We start from the raw sequence: 24136 nt of genomic DNA, 5'->3' as shown, positions 1-24136 counted from the left end.
ACTGAAAGCCAGCCAACTTACTGTGCTTTTTGGTGTGGGGCTTGGTCGGGTGGTCTTGCTCCTTTTTCGTATCAGGTGACTCTGCTAAAGAGAAGACAACGAGAACTGCTTCATTTCCCTGTTTCCTGCAATTGTCATCTCCATTCGTCCATTCATTTCATCAGGATTTATTAAACACCTACTACATGCCTGGCACTGCTCATGTAGTTGGTCATGATCAAAACAGAGCAGAGATGATAAGTGCTCCAGAGAAAACATTTCAGGATAAGCAAAAAAGGGTAGACATGTGGGAATGGGAATAATTCGCAATTAAATATAAGGTGGTCACAGAAGAACTGATAAGGGGACCAGAAGGGTGTGAGGGAGACAGTCACACAGAGAACTTGTGGAAGAACCTGCTGTGCCTGAGAATAGGAAGTGCAAAGACCCTGAGGCTGATGTGCACAGAATAGAAGGAAGCCAGTGTGGCTGTGAGCAAGGGGCAGAGGGGAAACAGTGACGTTCAGATCACTAAGGCCTGATAGGATATTATGAGGATTTTAGTTTTTATTCTGTGAGAGATAAGAAGCCATTGAAGGATTTATGTCATCAGTTGTTTTTTTTTTAATGAAATACCAAAATGTAAACATTTAAAACAAAGAAAGATGACTTTTAAGCCAAAGGAGTGCCTTTTTTGGCATGCAAAGTTACATTTTAATCAGCCAGACAAAGGTGCCATTGACTGGCCTGAGCTCAGCACAGAGAGCCACAGTGGACTGTGGAAACACAAATTAGTTTAACAAATGACTCATTATGGTGACCCTTGAGATTATCAACAAGAGAAAATTACAGAGGCAAATTTGTGAAATAAAACTTGTTTAAAAAGAAAACTAAATGACTTAGCAGTGTGTGTGTGTCTGTGTGTGCCTGTGTGTGTGTGTCTGTGTGTATGCCTCTGTGTGTGTGTGTGTGTGTGTGTTTGTGTCAGTGGGCATGTCCAGTATCAGGAGAACTAAAGCAGATCTTACCAAAAAAAAAAAATCCCACCATCAAAAATCTGCCAACTTGAATACAGAGCTGCTTGTAAGTGGTAGCCAATCCCGATAAGAAATTGGACCAGTATATCACATCTCTTCTGTGGGCATTACATCAGAGTTCCCTCACTTAGGGTTTGCTGACCCACGTGTGGCTTTCAAGAGCATTTTCATCAGACCGACAGTGCTGGCAAAGGAAGAGGATCCAAGCATTCGAGATTGTCAAGAGTGGTCCATTGTTCAATAAGGTTTGACCATCATTAGATCCTAATGAAAATGGTAAAGACTAACTCTTGTTTCTTTAGCACTTACTATGTGCCAGGCACTGTGATCAGTACTTTACATGAAGCACCTTATGTGATTCACACAATAACCCTATGAGGAAAGTGCTAGCAGGATCCAGAGGTTTTACTCATAAGCACTATTCTATGCCATTTACAAAGATGGTGCCACATAACAGATTTCATAAATGCCTTCCCTGCCAAGAATCAGGTTCAGTTCTGCAACACTCTAGTCAGTGGGGAGAAGTCATTCCAATTTGATGATTCTGTATTTCCCAACGTGCATAGACACATTCACCTATCTGAGCACCCAGACTGTCACAACTCAGAGCTCCCAGCAGCTTGAAAGTCGTGGTGCGATGGATGAAAGAGTTTTAATAAGATCTGGTTAGAAGAGAAACCTCTTTTTCTGGTGGTTAAATGCACCACCACCCTCCACTCACCCCCCGACTCCCTCCCCACTACAACAATGTCAGCAGGAGGGTTTGCACCTGACTCAGATTTCTCTGAAACCTGGAAAAACAAATTCACAGAAAATGCAAGGAGACTCCACTCTCTCTCTCTGTAGGTTTCGCAGTGAGGTTGCGACATCCCATCAGGATGTGACAATATTGCGACAGGTTGGCACCCACCCCGGTTTCCAAGTGATGCATCACTCTGACAGGGCCACGTTGTTCTGTAGACAAAGAGTGGCATTTACCCAGCAGGCCACAAGCAAAGCTTATTTTCAAATGGCATCCAGGAGTGGTGCAGGGCCATTATTTCAGAGCCAGGGTTGAAGTCAGAAAAACCCAAGTGTAAGTGTCTCTCAGCTTATTGGCCTCAATCCTTATTTAAGGGTTGCAAGCACATGTAATGCAAGAATCAATTACTTTGGGAGATTGAAGTACTTTATGAATAAACTGGAAACCTTGGACCGTCTCCCCAGAAAAAGGCACATATGTGTGTGTACACTCATGAAATTCTGTAACAGTTTCAGGAGTTTGTGGGTCATTTAGCTGTCCATGGATTCCAGATTAAGAACCCCCAGACCAGCTACACCAAGAGGAAATGTTCTCTTTAAGATGTCAACCATTTACCCAAGCTAGACTTCCATCCATCTTAAGGAAGAACTTCAGCCAAAAAAAAAGCCCTCAATAGAAATGTGACCATCATCGTATGGAAGAATATGCAGCCACAGGCAAAAAAAACTCGAATTTCTTCCAGCCTCTTCTAGTCCCCAGTGTGTGGGGGGCAAGCTGTAGAATCACCCACCTGCCTCAGCACTAAAGTCTTTTGATCTGAAACTTCACCTTAATATGATGGCCTCTCCCCCTGGCTCTTCCCCTGGCCCTCAAATAAAAGTCAGAACCTTTGAAGTTAGCCGTGTGGTTAAGTGACTCATCCTTATAAAATAATAGTTTGCTCTGAGGAAGTTGTCCAGCTTGGTTTTCTCCTGCTCTGCTTCCAGGCACCTCAGGCCAAGGTCCAGTCTGGACCGGGGCAGCACCAAGGCACAAGTTTATGAAGAGCTCCAGAGCATGACTTCAGCTAAGTTGCTTCGCAAGAAGCAAAGATTAGAAACATTTGCATATGATTCAGCTGTGAGCCATTTCTTTACGGGATATACAAATTTCAGTGTTATAATAGACCATGCCACCCTCGCTCTAGGCTCAGCGAGTCGGTGAATAAACACATCAAGCCTGCATTGGCATGATTGGCTTGAGGACTATCGGGCAGATCAGGAACACTGGCGGCAGCCATTTTATGAAATGAGCAGATGACAGAGAAATCAAAACACGGCCGCTTCCCCACCTGTGTTTATCAGTGAGGGCATCAGTTTATGTGTGGCCTCGCCTCAGTGTGGCTTGTAACTTGCATTAAAACACATAAAGATACTTAACTGCCCTCCATTTCATGGGAGCTGGAAATTTGAAGACTCGGACAAATGACAGGTCTTTGGGGCAGGGCTCGGGGGTTGCGGCAGGGTGAGGGGGTCCTGGTCCCATTCAGTAGAGACTAAACTATTCTGAAAGGGATTGATCCTTACAAGGCTGTAATTAACTATTCTACCTGGAGGGCTTGTTACCCCAAAGAATTTACCAACCCAGACACTGAATTGATTAAGTGATCATTCTGATAGAGCTCCTGAATGGCTTATCTCTTTTTTCAGCCTGTTACAATTTCAGGATAGGAATCCAGGATAAAGAGATTAAGAATCAATGAAGGGACTTCCCTGGCGGTTCAGTGGTTATGTCTCTGTACTTCCACTGCAGGGGGCATGGGTTCAATTCCTGGTCAGGGAAGTAAGATCCCCACATGACCAATACCAGAAAAAAAGAAAGGAAATTTCTTGAACTGAATAAAAATGAAAATACAACATATCAACTTAAAAAAAAATTTTTTTTAAAAATCAAGGGATGTGAAGGAGAGTAGATTTATAAAGCTCATTTTAAGGACTATTCAAAAGTTGAGTAAGTGAACTCAGAAGGCAGTGAGTTCCCCGTTACCTCCACGGGATCTTCCCCACCCAGGGATCAAACTCATGTCTCCTCCACCTCCTGCACTGCAGGTGAATTCTTTATCCCCGAGCCACCAGGGAAGCCCACAAACATGAAAACAGACATTGGTCCCTATTGATTCTGAGATTCTAGCAGGTAAGTCAGGATGCAAAAGAGAGCCGGGTCGCCCGGCGTGAGGGCAGCAGAGCTGTGAGGACTGCTCTTGGTTCCCCCGGTGCCTCGAGATCTAACTACCCCTGAGGCTCGGGAAGTGGCTGGTTTAAGTTCATTCTTAGTTGCAATCTTCTGCCCTAAGCCAAAGACTCAGGACATGGGATCAGTACCTTAGGAAGCGTGGCAGGAAGTCAGAGGGTGACGAGGGTGGTCTCTTCAGCTCTGAAAACCTTAGTCTTAACTGAGTGACAACAAAATTTTACCCTGACTGGCTCAATTCCTCCAGAATGGCAAATCCACCACAGAACGCTTCCAGTGTTTGATCTAGTTCCCTAATTTCAGCAGATATTTAGAGTGACAGACAATGGGATGGGCCACCGGGGCTCTGGAGGGGGAAATCAAAAAATGAATCAACCTTCGCTCTTCACCTCGATTCCAGAAGCACTTACCCTGGCTCCCAGCCCGGTCTCATTCAAGGGGCTTGAACTGAACAAAACCTCAAACTGAAAGCTTTCATTTTTTCAGTTCTCAAAAACACACTCAACAAAAGCCAAAAAAAAAAAAAAAAGAGAGAGAGAGAGAGAAGGGGTTGTTGTTTGACTCTTGCCTTTCACAAACACTCTTTTTAAATCCCAGTTCTGAAGCTGCCCCAAATTAAGTTCCAGGAAAAGATAGAGTCACTTGTAACAGGTCTAAGCTCTATTTTACAGAGCCAGACAGAGCCACAAGTTTGCAATGAGATCAAGAGTTGGCATGAAACCATCTCTTCACCTTCCCAGTGCGCTCATTCCTACCAATGGATCTATTTGTAAGTGGATGAAGAGTAATAATCTGAAAGCCCCTCTCCCAGACTCCCAACAGACCAACCCTCTCACTCATTTTGACTTTGACTGAGTCACGGATAGCCTCCAGACACATCCAATCTCGAACACAACTAATATGAACATAACTCATAATGTGCATGTGGTCTGACTGATTAGAGAGTCCTGATGAGCCTTCAAGCACAGACTTTAAAACTGACCCATGATTCCCAAGGTTCTAGAAGTTTTCAGCAGAAGTGAAACTCACTTCAGTTTTCAGTGAAGGTGCAGAAGTTTTCCTGCACCTTCAACCCAGAGACCATCTTCCTAAGTTCACTGACTTCTGGATTCCACTGTGAGACATTCTTTTTCTAAAGCCAAAGACAGCTTGTTGAAAATTAAATAGAGCCTTCTCCCCTAATATACCCACTTAATAATTTTACCACATGATTTCACAAAAGCAAGTTTTTATTGAAAAGAGGGTTTTTCTTGTCACAAGAGAGTGATTTGGATTCACAGGAGGAAAACACTTTTTCTAGAGGCATCTTTGATGATCATTTTCAATAGATAAATATGGTCTCAAAAGCAGTTATTTTATAAACCTTTCCCAGACCTTCACTGGGAAGGACCCCAGCAAAGCTGGAAATGTATAACATTGGTAATTCTCGTTAATTCTCAGTAAGCGCTTGTATGAGGTACATTCAGCCTTGGGTGTCAGGACAACTTACCAATGGGAAGGTGACCAGTGGTTGTCATGGAGATCTGGGCCCGGCAGAAAGTTTTGCTGTCCAGCAAATCTGTGGCAGTGAAAACATAAGGGACATTAAGATCGCCCTCCTTACAACATAAAGTTTTGGCTTTGAGAAAAACAGAATCAGAATGTAAAGGGGGTCTTAAGTGCTGGGGAGTTAGTTACCTACTGTGCTACCATAGTTGGTGTCGTATAAATAGTTTTCTTCTTTCCAGGTGTTCATGATGGAAGGGTCTACTAAGGACAGAAAATGGAAATGTCAGCAGTCACCTTCCCCAAGTGGGGAGTTTGCCTGTTTTTACTCCCTGTTCTTTATCAAAAAGGTGTGGGACAAGAAGGTGGCTTTCAGAGAGAAGAGATCAGATTCTACTTCAGTCACGTGTTGATTTACGATAATGTTAGCCCAGTTTTTCTTCCAGCGCCCTGGGGGAGATGGACTTTGTTACAGCCTCATCCAGGTGTTCTACACCTGTTGCATTTTGAGGGACGTGAGAGCAGTTGCAACAGTGGGATCCTCTCCTAGACCAGTGCTTTCCTGGGGATGTTTCCAGTCTGCACGTGGGGGTGGGGGAGCTCAGGGGCCTGGCATTGTCATACATTCTACTGTATTGTCACCAGAATACTTTTATACTAGTTTAAAAAAATGGTAAGGACAAAAAATTTCATGATGAATGAGCATCTTTTCCAAATAATATCTTCCTGGGAAAATTAATTATGTTTCTTTCATAAAAAATCTGCTCAGTCTTATCATAGAATCTTTATTGCTAAAATCCAGAGTGAAACTCTTAAGTTGGGTGACAGCTCCCTCCCTCCAGGACATCTCCAATAGTCTTAAGGGGTGGACATAAAATTTTCAAAATAAAACTGAAGAGAAGAAGAGGAGATTGTAACCGAATCAAATAAACAGCTTTTAAGAGTAGAACCTCATTAGAATGGATAAAGAAGATGCAGTACATATATACAATGGACTATTACTCAGCCATTGAAAAGAATGAAATAGTGCCCCTTGCAGCGACACAGATGGTCCTAGAGAGTGTCATACTGAGTGAAGTAAGCCAGACAGAGAAGGAGAAATGCCGTATGACATCCCTTATATGTGGAATCTGAAATGAGCTTACAAAACAGAAAGAGACTCACAAACTTAGAAAATGAATTTATAGTTGCCAGGAGTGGATGGGATAGTTAGAGAGTTTGGGAAGGTCATGTACACATTGCTGTATTTAAAATGGGTAGTTAACAGGGACTTATTGTATAGCGCATGGAACTCTGCTCAGTGTTGCGTTGCAGCCTGGATGGAAATAGGGTCTGGGAGATAAGGGACACATGTGTATGTGTGGCCGAGTCCCTTCACTGTCCACCTGAAACTATCACATTGTTCATCGGCTCTGTCCCAATACCAAATAAAAAGTTAAAAAAAAAAAAAGAGTAGGGCTTCATTGCCTCATCTTGGAAAAGAAGTTCTTTCTTTCTTCAGAGTACTGGATAAGCACATCTCTTGACTCTTTAGATTTCAGACTCGAAGGAAACTCCCCTCCACCTACCCCAAAAGCAGCCCAACTCCTACACACCCCCCACATCTGGGCTGATCTCCAACAGAAGATCTCTTTTTTTCCTGGCCGGGCAAGAGCTGAGCAATCTGGCAGGAGCTGTCACCTCATCCTCACCAGGAACTTCCTGCTCTCCCCTCCTCACAGATGGAGATGCCCTCAGCTCCCTCCTGCCCAGCATCTGAATTTCAGGGCTGGGGTGGTAAGCCACTGGCCGAATTTCATTTTGTTTTTATAGCATAAATGGTGTAAAACCTGACTCACTGGCTAAGTCCTCTTGTTTACGACATAGGGATTTAGCTGGTATTTGAACTAATAGCTACGTGCTTGGGCACCCCAAGCCCAGTCTCCTGGGGTTACACCCTCTCTCCTCATTGGGTTGCCTCGTACACCTGTTGTTGTCTCTGAAAACAAACTGAACCAAAAGAGGTTTGGGGGTGTTGGCCCCTGCATGAGCCTCCTCTCCCCTCCTCCCAGGGTGCACCTTCTTCCCCACCCTTCAGCTCAGCTTTCCTGAACTGGCACCACAAGAATGTCTGGATGGTCGAGGAGGAATTGTCAAGTACTTGGGACCTCTCTGGTACCACCTCCTGGCTCTTGCACTGGGGCTATCTGTCTGGTCAATAGCGGGGGTTAGAGGTGAGGGGGCACCATCCTCTTGGCCAAGTTCTATTCCTGCCTCTAAGGCAGTCAGGCCCATAAAGCACAAACCATCTGGGTAACTCAACCCCTGGTCTCTGGGGTGGCGTGGAGAGGGGGGGGTGGAGGGGGAAGGGCAGGGCTGGAAAACCTAATTAACATGCTTAGCAGCTATTGTTTTTTCTTTAATAATGGTAGACCAGCCCCCTTATACAAGAGTAAATAACTGCATGGGGCCAGTTTCTGCCCCTAGTGACTCACAAATCACCCCAGGTCAAATTCTGTCCTTGGTGACTGGCACGCAAGCCTCAGGGAGGCCTGTGGCCGACTATGGTTGGCCCATGTGGCCCATATTCTCGCTGATGTGGGCATGGGGAGGGACCCTGGGGCGGGGGCAGTTCCTGTGGACTTGGGCGACTTGCAGAGTTCTCTAGACTAAGAGGTCATAGAAGGGCAATATGCCAGGAAACTCTGATTGATACCAGGCTCTGGGACACAACTTCTGGAGGTAGTTACTGTTCTCTGCAGGTCCCCTGGAGGGGAGGTGGGGAGACAGAAAGTCCCCAGGAGAGAGAGTTCAGGACAGAGAAAGGAGGGATGATCGGGCAGAAGGAGGAGTACAAAATGAAAGTAATGGCTCTGGGGCCGCAAACTCTACTCGGAGCTCAGAACATCAGCTTTTGTCTGAAAATGCTCTTAAAGCAGGAGTTGGTTCCACAGCTGCTTGGACATCCTTACAGAAACTCCAAGGTCCCCAATCTCTCCTCAAGCCCAGTCTCTTGGGATAACACCTTCTCTCCTTGCTGGGTTACCTCGTACACCTGTTGTTGTCTGTCATAGAGTAACTACGACACCCAGGCCGGTGCTTCCTCTTCTTGATGAAACACACTCCCTTCAAGGGAGAAGAGGGAGAGGAGACACTGATGCTTCCTCTTCTCTCCTCTTGCTTCTCCTGACTTGGCCAAGTCCAACCCCCTGACTCTCTGCAGTGAGGAGGATGCCCACTTAGACTCTGCATTTTTCTGGGCTCCTGGATCAGAGCCTGGATGCGCCCCTGACCAACCACAGGAAGCAGAGACGTGTGGGAGGAATTAGGCTCACCACCAGTCTAGAAGTCAGAAAGAGTTGGCGGTCATGGTCCCAAGGACAAGGAATGAGATTTGTGGCAGGGTGGGTGGCCCATTGGAGACAGCCAAGGAAGAGGCATCCCTGGATTTCCTGCCCGAACACCGGCTCCATCCTGCTCCCACACTCTCCCTCACACTCCCTCCCAACTTGTGTTCCCCAGACCTTTGCTTCCCACGTTGGCTCCCTTTATCTACCACGACTCACCGGTTTGTTCAGTTTTGACAATGACGTTGTGCGTGGACTGGAACAGGTCACTGCTGCACTGGCCTGTGAAGGGCAGATTGGGAAAGTCAGAGCGGGCCCACATGGAGCCAAAATGTGTTGCTTGGCTAAGGACAAAGCTGGCTTCATGCAAGAGTTTCTGCTAAGCCCACTGCCTGATCATTATCCTTTGCTTCTGAGAGGGGGCTTCCCTCTCTGCATCTGTAATCTCAAGCCTGGGGTCCTTGGCCCAGAAAATCAGTAGCTGGGGCACCCACCTCAAATGGAATTATTTAGCCTTTCAAAGAGAAGACATCCAGTATAAGGGAACTAGAAGTTTAGATGTTAGAAGACCAGTTTCTCCACTAATAGCTGCAAGTCATTTCAGCTTTCTCGGTCTTGGTTTCCTCAACTGTAAATTTAGGGGATTAAACTAGATAAAGTCATTAGATAGCCTCTAAGGTGCTTTCCCATACTAAGATCTGACACAAAATGCAAACAAAAACACAAAGCCATCTTAATCCTTTTCTGATCTTAAATGTAACTCCTTTTGGTTAGATCTGATCTGTGAGGCACGTCTAGATACGTGCAGTGATTCTTCTCTTACGTATGCCTTACAAATTCTCTTCAGATGTATCATATATAAAAGCACATGCATGCGTGTGTGCAAAGTAGCTTCAGATGTGTCCAGCCCTATGGATTGTAGCCCGCCAGGCTCCTCTGTCCATGGGATTCTCCAGGCAAGAATACTGGAGTAGACTGCCATTCCCTTCTCCAGGGGATCTTCCTGATGCAGGGATCGAACACGTGTCTCTAATGTCTCCTGCATTAGCAGGAGGGTTCTTTACCACTAGCACCACTTGGAAAGCCCCATTAAAGCACATATATACATGTAAATTCACTTTGTATGTTTGTCCTCCCCAGCCAGATTACAAATATCTCAGGAGCAGAGGTCACACTTTAACGTCTCTGACCTTCAGTTTTCCCAGATGAAAACTTCCCCTATCAAATGGCTGTGATGTTTATTTTCTCATAAGGTCACCAAATGAATCTATTCACTTGGAGTCCTTGTATAAGTAAATACTCAATAAATGTAAGTTAGTAGAACGTTTACAAAAAGGCAAATGACAAAAACAAGGTGAGAAATCTGGCCAGGAGGCAGTCAGAGGCACCGGCTGTACACAGTGGGACCAGACAAGTCATGGAAGGCCAAAGATGGAAGGCCAGAGCTGGGAAGTCAAGGGTGACCACATCCCATCCCACGCCTCCCTGTCTTAAGCTTCAATCAGAGCAAAGCTTTAAAGGAGTGGATTTAATTGGAGGTGGGGAGGTAAATATTTTTAATTCTTCAAGTATAAGTCTGCTCTTTCTGAAGACTCCTGGATGTTATTTTTAGAGCCTTGTTTGGTTTGGTTCTAGTAAAAGAAAAATGAGCAACCACCACTGAGGTGGGCGGGAAGCAGGGAGTGCCCCAGAGCTGAATGAGGTCATCTCAAACGGCCACCATGCTGCCAGCTCAGTGGCCAGACATTGGGTCTCTTCAGTGTTGATGGCAGCTGTAGGGATCTGAATCTGGTCCATAGCCCTGGAGCTCATGCTTCCCACAGCCCCAGCTCCATGTCCAAACACAGGTTCTGCTTGGATAGATGTGCCTGCTCCAAAGTAGATAGGCCAGCCCACTATTCATACACATCACTGCTTCCCAAAAGGGTTCTCAGAGAAGCTAGTTTTTTAAATAACCATTATCATAAGAACTTCAGGCCAGTGTCAAGGGCATTCTGCAAGATAGTTGTCTCCCCTACCAAGCCTTCCAAGCCAGTGTAGCATGCATGCATGTGTGAATCAAATATCACTGATGGATAGCCTTTGAATGCTTCCTGTCTATGCGCTGGCTGGAGCGTCAGAAGAGACATCTGGGGCTCTAGGATAGCCCCAATCCCAGAAACTGCAGAAACATACCAAACCTGTCCAGACCATTTGTTCTAACCCTTTTTCATTTAGGACCTTTTAAGAATCTGTTGTAATAACATAAGCTTTCTCTCCTCCCCCAAAACAAACTAGAAGTAATTTCACCTATTTTTTTTTTTTTTACCATACTTATGTCTCATTGTAAGAACCTAAGTATAGAAATATTTTTTAAAATAGCCATGGCGATCTTAACCAGCAAGTGATTGGGAATGAAACAATCAAACCCCATTTGTAAGAGAAAGAAGTGGTTTTCTGAGAGCACCAAGTATTCTGTAACTACCCAGCTAACCCTTGTCTCCTTGGAAATTAACCATAAGGAGAGAATTACATTACCCTAGATTTGTATGGGATTTGGCACACCTTGTCCCCTAGGCTTCAAGCCTATCCCCTCTCACCTCCCTTCTACTTCCCTGTCTTGGGAAACAGTCATTTGGAGGTAAGACCATCCTCAGATGTCCCTAAACAGGAACCCTGCCAGTCGTGGAGTCTCTGCCCTTCCCAGCTGGCTCCCAACAGGGTAGAGAGAGTGAAAGAGAGTCACCATTCCACTTGAGATGCTGCAGGTTGCTGTAAAGAAGCTGCCCGGCCGTCCCTGCCGCCCGGGTGAACTCCTGCAGACTCATGCTGCAGAGGTGCTCGCCGTTGACGTCAAACTCCTGGAAAGGGATGCAGCTGGCATCCAGCTGGTTGGTGTCCAGGAGATGCTGGAGCCACTCCCACACCTGGTACTTGGTCCAGTACTGAGGATGGATTTCATGCCACTGGCCTCCGAAAAACCCACTGGAAACTGCAAAAGAGGAGGCAGCCCTGTGAGTGAGCCGTGTTTGTTTCTGAGCATGATCCCAGACAGGAAGGTGCACCGCCAGAAGTCACAGGGATCACAGCCGAGGTGTGCACGCATCAGCAGAGGTTGGATTTGGAGAGGAGGCTCTGGGAAATACAATTCCTTCCCTAGTTGTGGTAGGAGCCAGTCATTCAGCCTCCCTACATCTTCCTGTTGTTCCTCATATACTCACCCCTGGGCTCTGGATAAGGACACAAGACTTGAAACGCTCTGAGATCATGAGCTTCTTCCCCATCTCCCACAAAGTACCATGAGAGCTAATGCATTGCTACAGTTTCAGCAATGTATTGGCTTCCTGCCCACACCCACATAGTTCCCATGTTTTTTTTTTTTTCCCTCTCTCTCTCACACACACCTATATACACACATATACCCCCAATTCAAATCATTTTCAACCAGAAGCCTGAGACTTGGGTTCTCTTCTTTATGATGCCTTTGTTTCTCCCCAGAGTGGTCCAGATGATTCATCTGCTCGCTATGCTGATGTCCCCTGCCCAGTACTGGTTATTACAACCACTATGACGTCACTTCCCTACCCAGTTACCTTCAGCAACTTCCCTTTATCCAGTGAAATTAGGTCCAAAACTTCCAAGCCAGGCACTGAGGCTCTTCACTATTCCTCAAGTGACCCTTTGCCTTTTTTCTATATTGTCCTTTAGGACAGTTTGAGGTCTACCTGTGGCTCCCTATTGAATTCCTGCCCAACTCACTGACTCCGACCACCCATAAAGCCATCAGAGACTCCCCCGACCAACTGCTGAGGGCTGCTGTCTTTAAATCTCCAGGAAACATACTTCCCATTTCTCCTCATGACTTCTGTCCTGTTTTGTCTTTTTTGATGGGTCTTTACAGTCCTATTCTTCTTTGTAAACTGTATGCTCAATTTAGAGACTTCACTTTCACTTTTCACTTTCATGCATTGGAGAAGGAAATGGCAACCCACTCCAGTGTTCTTGCCTGGAGAATCCCAGGGGCAGGGGAGGCTGTTGGGCTGCTGTCTATGGGGTCGCACAGAGTCGGACATGACTGAAGCGACTTAGCAGCAGCAGCAGCAGCATATCCATCTTACCCATCCTTGTATCTCCCATAAAAACTACTTAGAGATTTTGCCATTATAGGTACTTTCTCTCCATTTCTTCAGTAAATTTATTGTTGAAGAAGAAATAACATTGGAACCTGGAAGAGCCTATGAGATGCATTCACAAGATGGCTAATTCAAGTACCAGTGAAGAAGAGGAGTTCCTCCAAGCCAATAAATATTATTGAGCTCACTATGGACTAACCATCTATGTATGTGACTCTCATACTCACTTAAGAGAGCATCACTAAATCAACCCAGAGTCCTGAAGGGATGAAGAAGAAAGAGCCAGCTCCTGTTGGCATGTGACCAGACTGAGAGCTCTTACAATCCCTTCTAAAGCAGGGACCAAGGGAGGGAGCACTCTTTTGGAAGAGGTGAGGGGTAGGAACAAGGAGGAGACCCTATTATAGCCCACCCAGCTGAAGAAGGAGAAATCTAACTGAGCATGACACACAGATATTCCCACCAACTCAAGGATGGACCAATAAAGGAAAATGTAGTGCAAGAAAATAGTCCCTAACTTTTTCTTCAAGGTCCTGCCAGATCAGTACTTCTCTAAACTCTAAAGCGATTATGAATCACCAGGGAATGTTGTTCAAATGCAGATTCTGATTCCATAAACTTGGGGTGAGGCCTGAGATTCTGCATTCCTGGTGAGTGTCCCAGGAATGGGGATGATGATGATGTTTGTCAGTGGACACAGTTTGCGTGGCAAGGAGATACAGAGCTCCAAAAGGTCTGATCCCCCATAATACCCACAGCCTGGCCCTCAACACTCCCAGAGGAGAAGCTAAAGGGTGAATGCTTCCAACCCACTCCCGTTTTTGCTCACCCTCTTGGACTTCATCCACTGCTCGCAGACTTAAGGATTGCTAAGAGCAGGAGGTCAAGATGACGTGGCCACAAAGATACTGTCCTGGGTCATACCTGCCGCTCACATTAGGTGCCATACGCCTCATATCTCATAACCACACAAAAGCAGGCCTGAACCCTCAGCTGGGGTCCTAAAGGGGAAGCCAACAGTGAAGGGGGAAGCAATAAGGATTGGAGGAATCTAGTCCCCAAATTTAAATACATAGAAATATTCCCAAATATACTAACAGACTGAGCCTAAATGGGATGTCTCTCATTTCTCCCACTTTTTTTTTTGGTGTCTCACCAACCAATACAGCTGTTGAAGAGTGGGCTATATTTTTTGCAGCTCCCCCAAGTCTCTGTTCTTTTATTTTTAAATTAATTGTTTTGCTAATTGTGCAACTCTGAGTTTGCAAACAAGAGACAACAACTCTCAATAACCCCACACCAGGCCCACAGTACTTTCTTCTTTCAATGTCACATGATTCAGAAGAGAGGAGGGTTCCTGATAGTGCAGCCTATTAGAACTTGGCAGAACCAGAGAATTTTGTCTGAAGTTGAACGGAGCAGACTCCCCAGTAGCCTCCAGAAGTTTGGGGAGAAGCATTGAAAAGCCTATGAGTTCAGCTCCTCTCTGGCATTCAACTGGTCTCCCCAGTCCCATCAATCAAGACCAGGAGCTTCTGGAAGTGAGAATGTAACAGTGATGAATGGATTCTACACCCTGCGCAGCAAACAAGAGGAATGCTGCCATAATGGAGAGTCCAAGGGCTTGGGATGCAAAAGACTTTCCACCCTGAAGAACTGTTCCCTGTTTAGAATTATCCTTCAAGGTCCCCACAGGGAAGCTCATGCCCAGAAAAGACAGCAGTTCAGGAGGATAAATGATCAAATAAGAGAAGGTCTCCCCTTCCTGTTTTCCACGCTGTGTGTCTGGGGATTCCAAATTGAAAGGTGGAGCTGCCCAGGAATCGGCTGCTTCTTGGAGAATGCAACCCTTGCATTAGCATCCCACTCCTGCCTCCCAGACATTGTTCACCAAGAGCCACTTCCATGTGGTTCAAGGGAAGCAAGAGCAGCAGGTGGGAGAAGGCCCGGACCTCCTTACACCCACTGTGGTTCAGCGCAAAGGAGTTTGCCCCAGCTGACTGCCTTCACAACGAGGTGCACGGCGCTGATTAGCAACCACTGTATTCAGCCTGGCTTCTACAGTAAGCCATGGGCTGGATCCACCCTCTGTAGGCGCCAGACTAAGCCCTCCCTCTTCTAATCCACCAATCTTAGATTAAAGTGCCACAGGCAGGCACATGGTCTCCTAACAAATCTACCCGCCCCTTACAGAGGGAAGTCACTGGAAGATGAAACAGAAGGATGAAGCTGCTCTAACTCTCTTCTCCTTAATGTCCATGCTTCTACGTGACACACAGACACACACACAAACACACACACACAGAGTTTTCTCTCCTATCCATCTTCATATCCCAGCCAACACTATTCAAATGGCCTTACTTTGGGGTAGCTCTTCTCTCACCCTCTCTGTCAGCTCGCCAACCTGGAACTTTGAATATTGAGAGGAAACCATGGAATATCTCGAGTGGGCTTCTGGCTGGGGCTCCGGGGACCTGTGGGGATCTCCTGCTTGAAGGGTTTTCTCCAGTCCCCCCAGCTCCCACATCCCCTGTATTTCCCACAGGCCTCCTGGCTCCCACGCCCACTGTATACTTCATGAGGTTGGGGAATGAAGTCTAATCAGAGCAAAGGAAGAAGCTGGAAGAAGCTGCACGAGGAGGGACATGCGTAGCTCCCTTACCATTGCACGTGGAGTAGCTGTCTGTCCAGGCCGGCTGCTGGTGGAGAAGATTGTTGCTGGGGTTGAGATTCATTACACCACTTCCTTCCAGAATCATGATCTGTAAGGGGATCAAAAAGGCCGTTCCGTCAGTGCCTCTGGGACAAACGTCATTTCAGAGTATGGATCATAGAGCAAATTTAGGAAGGAAGAAAGAACGTGTCCTCCCGTCCACTGCCTGCCAAGCATGTTGCCACAGCCCTTTCAGTAAAAGCAAAACTGACTGGCAATTAAAAATTTCCAGGTTCAATTTTCATATGCATGAGGCAAGTTTTTACAGCCACCCATTCATAAATGAATAATCTCTGATCGGGAATGAAACAGGAGGAAAATGTAATACCTGCTCACCGGGTGAGTCTGGCTAGCGGCCAACTTTTTTTTTTTTTTTTACAAAAGTGAAAATGTCAGAGAGATTTTGTTTAAAGTGGAATTGCCATTCGGTAAAATCCCAAATGGGTAGCAGAACAGACCCAGCACCTGTGTGGGAACCCTGACTTGAAATCAAACATGTACGAGTTCTGACACACCTGAGCAGCCCACACCTCAGCATCCAGTAAATTTCCTCGGTGAGGATATCTGCCAAGAGATGGGCTGGTCTCGGGGGACCTCAGCCATATTTGACCTAGAGCTTTTCAAGCACTTAGCTCTGTGATAAGGTTATAAATCAACAGGTTTCTCCAACAAGACACTGACCCTTCCTTCTCGGTAAAACGTTCATCCTCACATTCCCTTTCCTTTTAGTTGTCACCCTCAGTCAATATCTGACTCTCTGCAACGCCACAGACTGCAGCATACCAGGCCTCCCTGTCCTTCACCATCTCCCGGAGTTTGCTCAAACTCATGTCCATTGAGTCGATGATGCCATCCACCTGGAGGATACTGCAAGCTTCACAGCTGACCTGAACGGGACTTTCTCAGTATGAGGCTCATTTTCTCAGTAAAGGATCAAGGAGAAGAGCCTTTCTTCAGTGAGCCTGTTTTTGGATTTTTTTGAACTGTATGAAAATTTTATGTTTTAGAAATATTCACCTCGGTCCTCCAGCACTTACAATGTTCTTACCCTCATGCCAGACTCAAAGCCTCAGAAGTGCATTCAGTCATTCAAAGGATAAACAGCCTGTTTCCAGAAGGTGACTGAGCCTTACCCGGGACCTCTAAGGGTAATTTGCTCTTTCTAAATGTTGGACTGGGGAGAAGCTAGAATTACAGTAGAAGATCATGGAAAATTCTCTGCCTGTTTGGGTGAAAACTTGCATCTTCATGTGTCACCAACATCCCCAGGATGGAAATTGCCCAACCAGAGCCATTCCACTCTCTCAAAACCCCTTCCTCTAATTTAACTACTGCTTTTAGGTCAATGTAGGGCTTAAGAGGGGAGAAAAGGGGTCTGGAAAAGACATAAAAATTCATTCATGTATTCATTCATTCAACAGATATTTATTAGCCTTGCAATGGGTTGGGCACAGTTCTAGGAACAGGGAGTAGAGCAGTGATTAAGAGTTGAATTAGGCTAAACAGAAACATTTATGATGATCATTAACATCATCATCCTGGTTGTTCGGCAAATAATTAGGCCTGAATCCAGCCTGAGTAGAAGGTAGGAGAGGGCAAGATGGGGTGGCAATGATGAGCTCTGTAACAGACCACCAGGAGGAGAGGTAGCAGAGCTGAGTTTTATGAGGTGATGCCATAGAGATGAGTTTCGACATCAGAAAGAGCTGGAGTTTATCCCAAGTTCCACCACTTAATACCAGCTAAGTTCTTAGCTGGTTTGTACTAAGTCAAACAAGTTATTAGCCTCTCTGAACCTGTTTCCTTTTATGTAAAATACAGACCATTGTACCCACCATATGTATTGGTTGGGGCTTAAGTTAGTCTCCATACCTCGAGCACTTGGCACCAAATAGGACATAACTGCATAGCAGGTATGTTATGATGAGGAGGGGCACTATGCCTATGGACTACCTGAACCAGAAGTAACCGTGGGCCTCAGTTTCCCCGGGCAGAAATTGAAGAGCTAGTAAATTGCTTTTGAAGTTCATTTCCAGAAATGTCTTGGATTCTCACTCTCAGAGAAAACCAACCCAAGTCAAACTTTCTTTTCTTTTCCCATCGAGCTTTCTAGAGCAATAGCCCTAAGCTAAGAAATCAGATGGGGGACTTGAAGGCAAAAGAAATCTTCCAGGTCCCCAGAGGGTTGGCTGGGAGAGGGAGAGGGCATGGCACCAGCTCCTGTTTGCTCAAGGCTAGGCTTGTTCCTTGCCAGCATTTGCTCAACTACAAGCAGTAGAAAGGTTACTGTTTAACCCTGAAAGGGCTGAAGCTCAGAACCCAGTCCATGTGCCCTCCAGGCTGGGGGTAGGGGTGGGTGTGCAGGGGAGGCTTCCCTGAAATTCTTTCACAAGGGTTTGCCTGCAGGGCTGTTTCAAAGTGGCTATTTCAGTGGAAGTCAGATCTGCTGGGGCCAACTATGACCTACTTCCTCAGCCGGCTGGCTCAGGGCTTCTCTTCACCAATTCCCCAAAATCTAGAAGGAAGAGTAGGGTGAGGACCGAGCACCCAGCTTTGGAGTTGAGGAGAGGTGGGCTCAGATCCTAGTTCTCCTGCTCCCCGTGGGTGACCTTGAAACAAGTTCAAGTCTGTCCAACCTGAATCTTTCTGATCCTCACTTTCCCTGCTTGTAAAATGGGAACAACCCAAACTCAAAGGGCTGTGGGCATCAAATGAGCTTGTGCATACAGAAAGCTCAGCAGGTACTAAGAATTCAATAAATGTCGCAGGAACACGTGGGCCAGACTTCCTCTTATGACTAAATGCCCAACAAGCCCCAATCCTCCAGGCGGACATCATTCCTCACCGTGAGGCATCCAGAACTACTCTCAGCCAGAGAGAAGTCCTGAGGATTACAAGGTCACAGCTGCCCCATTGCCATCTGGGCCCCCAGGAGGCTGAGCGCACTCCCTGCTGGCACCCCCTTTCCAAGGGAAAGCAGCCAGCACAACGAGGGGCCCTTTTTTACAGGGCCCAGTAAATGGTTAGCACCCATAAAAGAGTTTATGTGGCTTATTCCTTAGTGAGTCAGAGTTCACTGAGCTCACCCAGGCTGCTGAGGAGAGAAGGTCAGTGTTCTCAACCCAGCTTGGGGCGGCAGGGACCATGCCCTCAGGGTGGGCACGGAAGGCCCCTGGGGCCAGCACGGCTGAAGGCCTTTCACCAAGTTCCAATCCCTTGGAGAACCAGCTTTTCAAGTGTGAAATAAGGACATTTGCCCCCCAACAGCCTCACAAGATTGTTGAGAAGATCAAATGAGATAATAGATAATAAATGTGCCTTGAGAATGGTAAAAAAAAAAAAAAAAGAAAGAAAGAAAGAAAGAAAAAGCATTATCATAACCAACTCACCGACACTCCCATATACAAATGTAGACTTTCCATGGTACATGGTGATTACCTTCTGCTGTGCTTAGTCGCTCAGTTGTGTATCCAACATTTTGTGACCCGTGGACTGTAGTCTGCCAGGCTCCTCTGTCCATGGGATCCAGGTAAGAATACTGGAGTGGGTTGTCATGCCCTCCTCCAGGGGCTTGGAATTCCCAACCCAGGGATCAAACCCAGGTCTCCCACAGTTCAGGTGGATCCTTTACTGTCTGAGCCACCAGGGAAGCCCAAGAATACTGGAGTGGGTAGCCTATCCCTTCTCCAGGGAAACTTCCTGACCCAGGAATTGAACTGGATTCTCCTGCATCTCAGGCAGATTCTTTACCAGCTGAGCTACCAGGGAAGCCTAGGTGATTACCTGATGGAGTATGAAAAGCAATCCTTTTAATTTAGAAGTATTTAATGCTTCTCATTGGAGAAGGAAATGGCAACCCACTCCAGTGTTCTTGCCTGGAGAATCCCAGGGACGGGGGAGCCTGGTGGGCTGCCGTCTATGGGGTCGCACAGAGTCGGACACGACTGAAGTGACTTAGCAGCAGCAGCAGAATGCTTCTCGTTAATCTTTTTACTTTACCTTCAGCATAACTTTTATTATTTTCTTTAAAAAAAAGTATCAATTATGGGAGGTTGAGACTTTGGAGACTTTGAGGGCTAGGTTGGAACCCAGACTCCCCATCTTTGTATTTGAGCTATGTGACCTTGAGTGTGTTACTCCTTCCGAGCTCAACATCTTTACTGATTCCAAAGAGGGAGTCAGGGGACTGTGGATGTCCTCCAAGCTTAAGGGCTATTTGGAAGGATAGGTAATGCTATGAAGTTAAAGATCCCTGGGCTTCCCTGGTGGCTCAGATGGTAAAGAATCCACCTGCAATGTGGGAGACCTGGGTTCAATCCCTGAGTCGGGAAGATTCCCTGGAGAAGGGCGTGGCAACTCACTCCAGTATTCTTGCCTGGAGAATCCCATGGACAGAGGAGCCTGGTGGGCTAGTGTCCATGGGGTCACAAAGAGTGGGACACGACTGAGCTACTAAGCACAGGACAGTGTACAGCACCAGCACACACGCTCTTTTAAAATGTTTCTTTTCCTTTTCTTAAACATCAGTTTTCAAGATATTTCTCTAACACATTTTACTTCTTCCAAGATTGGAAGCAGTAAATTCAGAGCCTAAGGAAAAACAGTTCCACCCTTTGAGCTAAAAGCAAGCTGGAAAAGGATCCACTTCACCCCATTTCAAGCTAGAGAGAGAATTCTAGGGTGAAAAGTAGAGTTTCTCAGCCTTGGCGTGACTGGCATTTTGGTCCAGGATGGTACTTGCTGGGAGGGCTATCTCGCACACTACAGGATGCCTAGCTGTATCCCTAGCCTCTTCCCACTAGATTCTAGCAGCACTCATGCACCAACCCTGGGAAAAAAGCCCCGGAGCCAGATCACACCTAGTCATGAGCACCCATCAAATCAGAGCCTGTGGAAACAACAGCTCAGATTTTGCTCTTGCTGGTGTGGCGACTTTGGACTAGCCTTTCTGAGCTGCTATATCCTGTCCTGGGAAACTGCCACCTAGGCTTGCTGGAGGACTGAAGGAGATTCAGGACCATGGGGCCCCTGGGGCCCCTGGCACAACGCCTCATCATACCCATACCCGGTAAGTGCCTCCCAGGTGGAAGTTTATGAAAACGCACTGACTATTGGACCCCCCTTTGTCTATTCTCACATAGTATGTATTCTGGGAACACAGCATAAATTGTTACTTGGGGTATTGAAAAATGCCCATCAAAAAAAGAAAAAAGTAAGTTTTAATTCAAACCGAAAGATTGAAATGCACTGAGATATACAAGGTTTTTCCATCTGCATTCTCTTCACTGATTCCTCCACATGTCACCCTTTGCACCACAATTCTAAGACTGACACTTTGGATGACAGAAGTCTGCTCTTTATTTCAAGAGGAGGAACCATGGGTGGGATCCAATCAATGACAGCAGATGGCCCCTCGTGCCAGCCTTGCAGTCGGACACTCTTCTATCCTAGGCAGCGACTCCCTGGGCCACTAGGGTTTGGCCAATCCAAATTCAATTTGGCAGAGAGGCGGCACTGTGCTGTGCTGGGGTGGCCAGAATCACTCTTTATTCCCCACTTGGTTAAGGGGCTCCTTGGGATTAAACACAAGCACCCACAGGGCCCTAAGTTGCTACAGACTCAGACTACTTCTGGGCCACCCACATATAGAGACATCCCAGTACATCTGTACCCACCCTACCAGACCTTCCTCAAGGGTGGATTCCCTTCCAGCACCAGCTTGACCACCATGCACAGGGAAGAGCAATGGATCGGGGAGGGGGCCAGCAGAACACCTAGCCTGACCCTAAAGTTTAAGAGTCTCACATTTTAACTGTTGCTCAGAAGGCAAGGGCACCCCACTCCAGTACTCTTGCCTGGAAAATTCCATGGATGGAGGAGCCTGGTAGGCTGCAGTCCATGGGGTTGCTGGGAGTCAGACACGACTGAGCGACTTCACTTTCACTTTTCACTTTCATTCATTGGAGAAGGAAATGGCAATCCACTCCAGTGTTCTTGCCTGGAAAATCCTAGGGACAGGACAGCCTGGTGGGTTGCCGACTATGGGGTCGCACAGAGTCAGACACAACTGAAGTGACTTAGCAGCAGCAGCAGCTCAAATGGGAGTGGGTGAGACCAGCCACAGAGACAGAATCTCATTAACATCTGGGTTGAAAGGACACACTCAAGGTGTGAGGAGCTTCAAACCCAGCCCAATGTTGCTATGCTTCTGGAGGGCAGTTCTCATGGTGACTCAGATGGTGAGGATTGAAGTCTTGATTCTGCTCCTTGGCAGGCTGTGTTGACCCTGGGGAAGTACCATCCTGTTTAAAGTTTCACTTTCCCCCATGATGAAAAGTGGGAGAAATGGAGTTGATGTGTGGATCAAATGAGAATGTTTGTAAAATTCTCACACAGTATGTCAGGAAATGTTAGTTGTCACCATGGGGTCTGCCCAGAAGCTTCTCTCTGAACTGTGTTGGTTGGCTTGGGCAATATTCTTAAGGTTGAGGGAGACTCTTCAGAGGCAGGATGGTACAATGGTGGGAAGCACCAGGCTATGCAGTCAAATGGCCATGGTTCAATGCCTGGTTTTGCCAACCAGGCCAACTTGGACAAGTGATTCAACTTCTTTGGGTCTCAGTTTCCTCATTGATAGAATGGGGATGATATGAAAATGGTTGTTGAAAGACAAAATGAGGTGATACCAGTAGAATGCTTGGTACATATTACACATATCATAATACACGTATTAAGTACTTGGTGAATACAAGCTAATAAGTGTCAGTCGCTCAGTCATGTCTGACTCTTTGCAACCCCATGGACTGTAGCCCGCCAGGCTCCTCTGTCCATGGAATTCTCCAGGCAAGAATACTGGAGTAGATTGCCATTCCCTTCTCCAGGGGATCTCCCCGACCCAGGGATTGAACCCAAGTCTCCTGAATTGCAGGCAGATTCTTGACCATCTGAGCCACCAGGGAAGTCCCAAATTATTATTATCTTTTATTTGTTGTGTTGTGACTTATTATTTCATTGAGTCTCCAAGGTGAATATTGAGGGTTAAGTTCATTTCAAGCAAGGCTTCTAACTTCTACCATCTATATTATGTTCAGCAGTCCCAGTGAGCTGGCACACTCTAGCCTAGGGCTGGACTCGGGCGCCCCAGCCCCATCCTGCTCTGCTGGGTGACACGCCATTAGGCTGAGCGATGGACAGCATCTCTGAGCCTCTGCTCACAGAAGCTGTGCTCTGCCCCTCCACCCACTTCCTCCTCCCCTTCATGCCACCAGACACACGCTGCCTGAGGCTGCCAGCAGCAGTGGGAGGGCACACCTCTGTAGGCCCTGGGTTAGTGCCCCAGCATTTTGCTCCCACACACCATGGCTGGTTTGCGGGTGCACAGACGAGCAGCCCGTCTAAGATGGGAGCTCCTGGCGGAAGACAGCCTGCGGATCTCTATCCTACAGGGTCCCTTAGCACACGAATTGATCAATTACTAGAAGAAAGGGGTCTGGGATTTGACGTGTTAAGGACAGAAAAGTGAGCAGAAGGAGGTGCCCTTGGAACTTTGGCAAAGGACCAGAGCCAGGCCTTCCAGAGCCCAGGAGGCTCTGCCCAGCCTCAGGACTCCTAACAAGGCCAAGCCCTGCTCCACTGGTCTCTCTTAAACACACAGAGAGGACCTGCCGGCAGAGACAGACACAGCCCAGCTTGGGCTCGCTCATCTGGAGCAAGGTGTGCCTTTTGCTCTGTGGTGGGGCTACTGAGACCTAAGACCAAGTGCTGTACTGCTACTACTAATAGTAGCTATATACTATAGTAGCTAGGGCTTATTGAACGTTTAAAATGTGCTGCCTCTTTTCTCATAGTTTTAAATCCATTATCTCAGTCAATACTCACAACTGCTCTGTAAGGCATTATGTCATTTAGCAGATGGTTCATCTGCGGCTCCAAGAGGTTGTGTCACTTGTTCAAGCTCACACAGTTTTGAAAGAACTGAAACTAGCAGAGAATTCAAACTCTGAGTGTCTAGCAACAAACCCTGGGCACTTTCTGCTGAGATGGGGTGCTTTGCCACAGAGGAAGATGCCCTCAGCTCATCCTCAGCCCCAGCCCCATCCTATACATCGTCACAGCATTCTCCCTGTGCCACCTGGGGCCTCACACCTTTACCAGTTTCTCCTGGATTTCAAAGCTCTCTGTGTCCATTCAATCATGCAGGGACCCTGATTGAAACGTGTTTCTTTTTTGCCAGAGCAACCTGAAGTCATCTCTCTTCTCAATATATTTAAGAATTCTTTTTAGAATGAAGGGGAGAAGTCCGTTATCATTTTTCCATACCTACAGTATATTCAGGTAGGAATATTTAGGGCCAGTTTTATCTATGATATACTCTTTTAGCCATTAAAATAGATTTATGTGTGCTAAGTTGCTTCAGTTGTGTCCAACTCTTTGTGATCCTATGGAGTGTAGCCCGCCAGGCTCCTCTGTCCCTAGGATCCTCCAGGCAAGTATACTGGAGTGGGTTGCTGTGC

The 24136-nt window shown here is 46.7% G+C and overlaps 1 protein-coding gene across 8 annotated transcripts in view; it reads right to left on the bottom strand.

Moving 5' to 3' along the window:
• Positions 1 to 24136, bottom strand: part of EHF (ETS homologous factor) — a 43879-nt gene that overhangs the window by 6069 nt on the left and 13674 nt on the right. For 3 of the 8 annotated variants that reach the window (XM_086341134.1, XM_086341130.1, XM_086341132.1), the window contains exons 2-7: positions 15573 to 15672; positions 11524 to 11769; positions 9018 to 9080; positions 5665 to 5736; positions 5477 to 5545; positions 22 to 84 (exon numbers count right to left, since the gene is read on the bottom strand). In XM_086341134.1, the coding sequence (XP_086197260.1) occupies positions 22 to 84; positions 5477 to 5545; positions 5665 to 5736; positions 9018 to 9080; positions 11524 to 11769; positions 15573 to 15669 (610 nt within the window). In that variant the 5' untranslated portion in view covers positions 15670 to 15672. The remainder of the gene's footprint in view (positions 1 to 21; positions 85 to 5476; positions 5546 to 5664; positions 5737 to 9017; positions 9081 to 11523; positions 11770 to 15572; positions 15673 to 24136) is intronic. The other 5 variants (XM_086341138.1, XM_086341133.1, XM_086341137.1 and 2 more) reach the window with 2 other exon arrangements.

The sequence above is a fragment of the Bos grunniens genome, chromosome 15, assembly GCF_055505025.1.
Source record: "Bos grunniens cultivar Pamir isolate PY7600 chromosome 15, Bosgru_T2T1.0, whole genome shotgun sequence".
Lineage (NCBI taxonomy): Eukaryota > Metazoa > Chordata > Mammalia > Artiodactyla > Bovidae > Bos > Bos grunniens.
The sequence above is the reverse complement of the archived record's forward strand: the minus strand, read 5'-3'. Positions and strand labels throughout refer to the sequence as shown.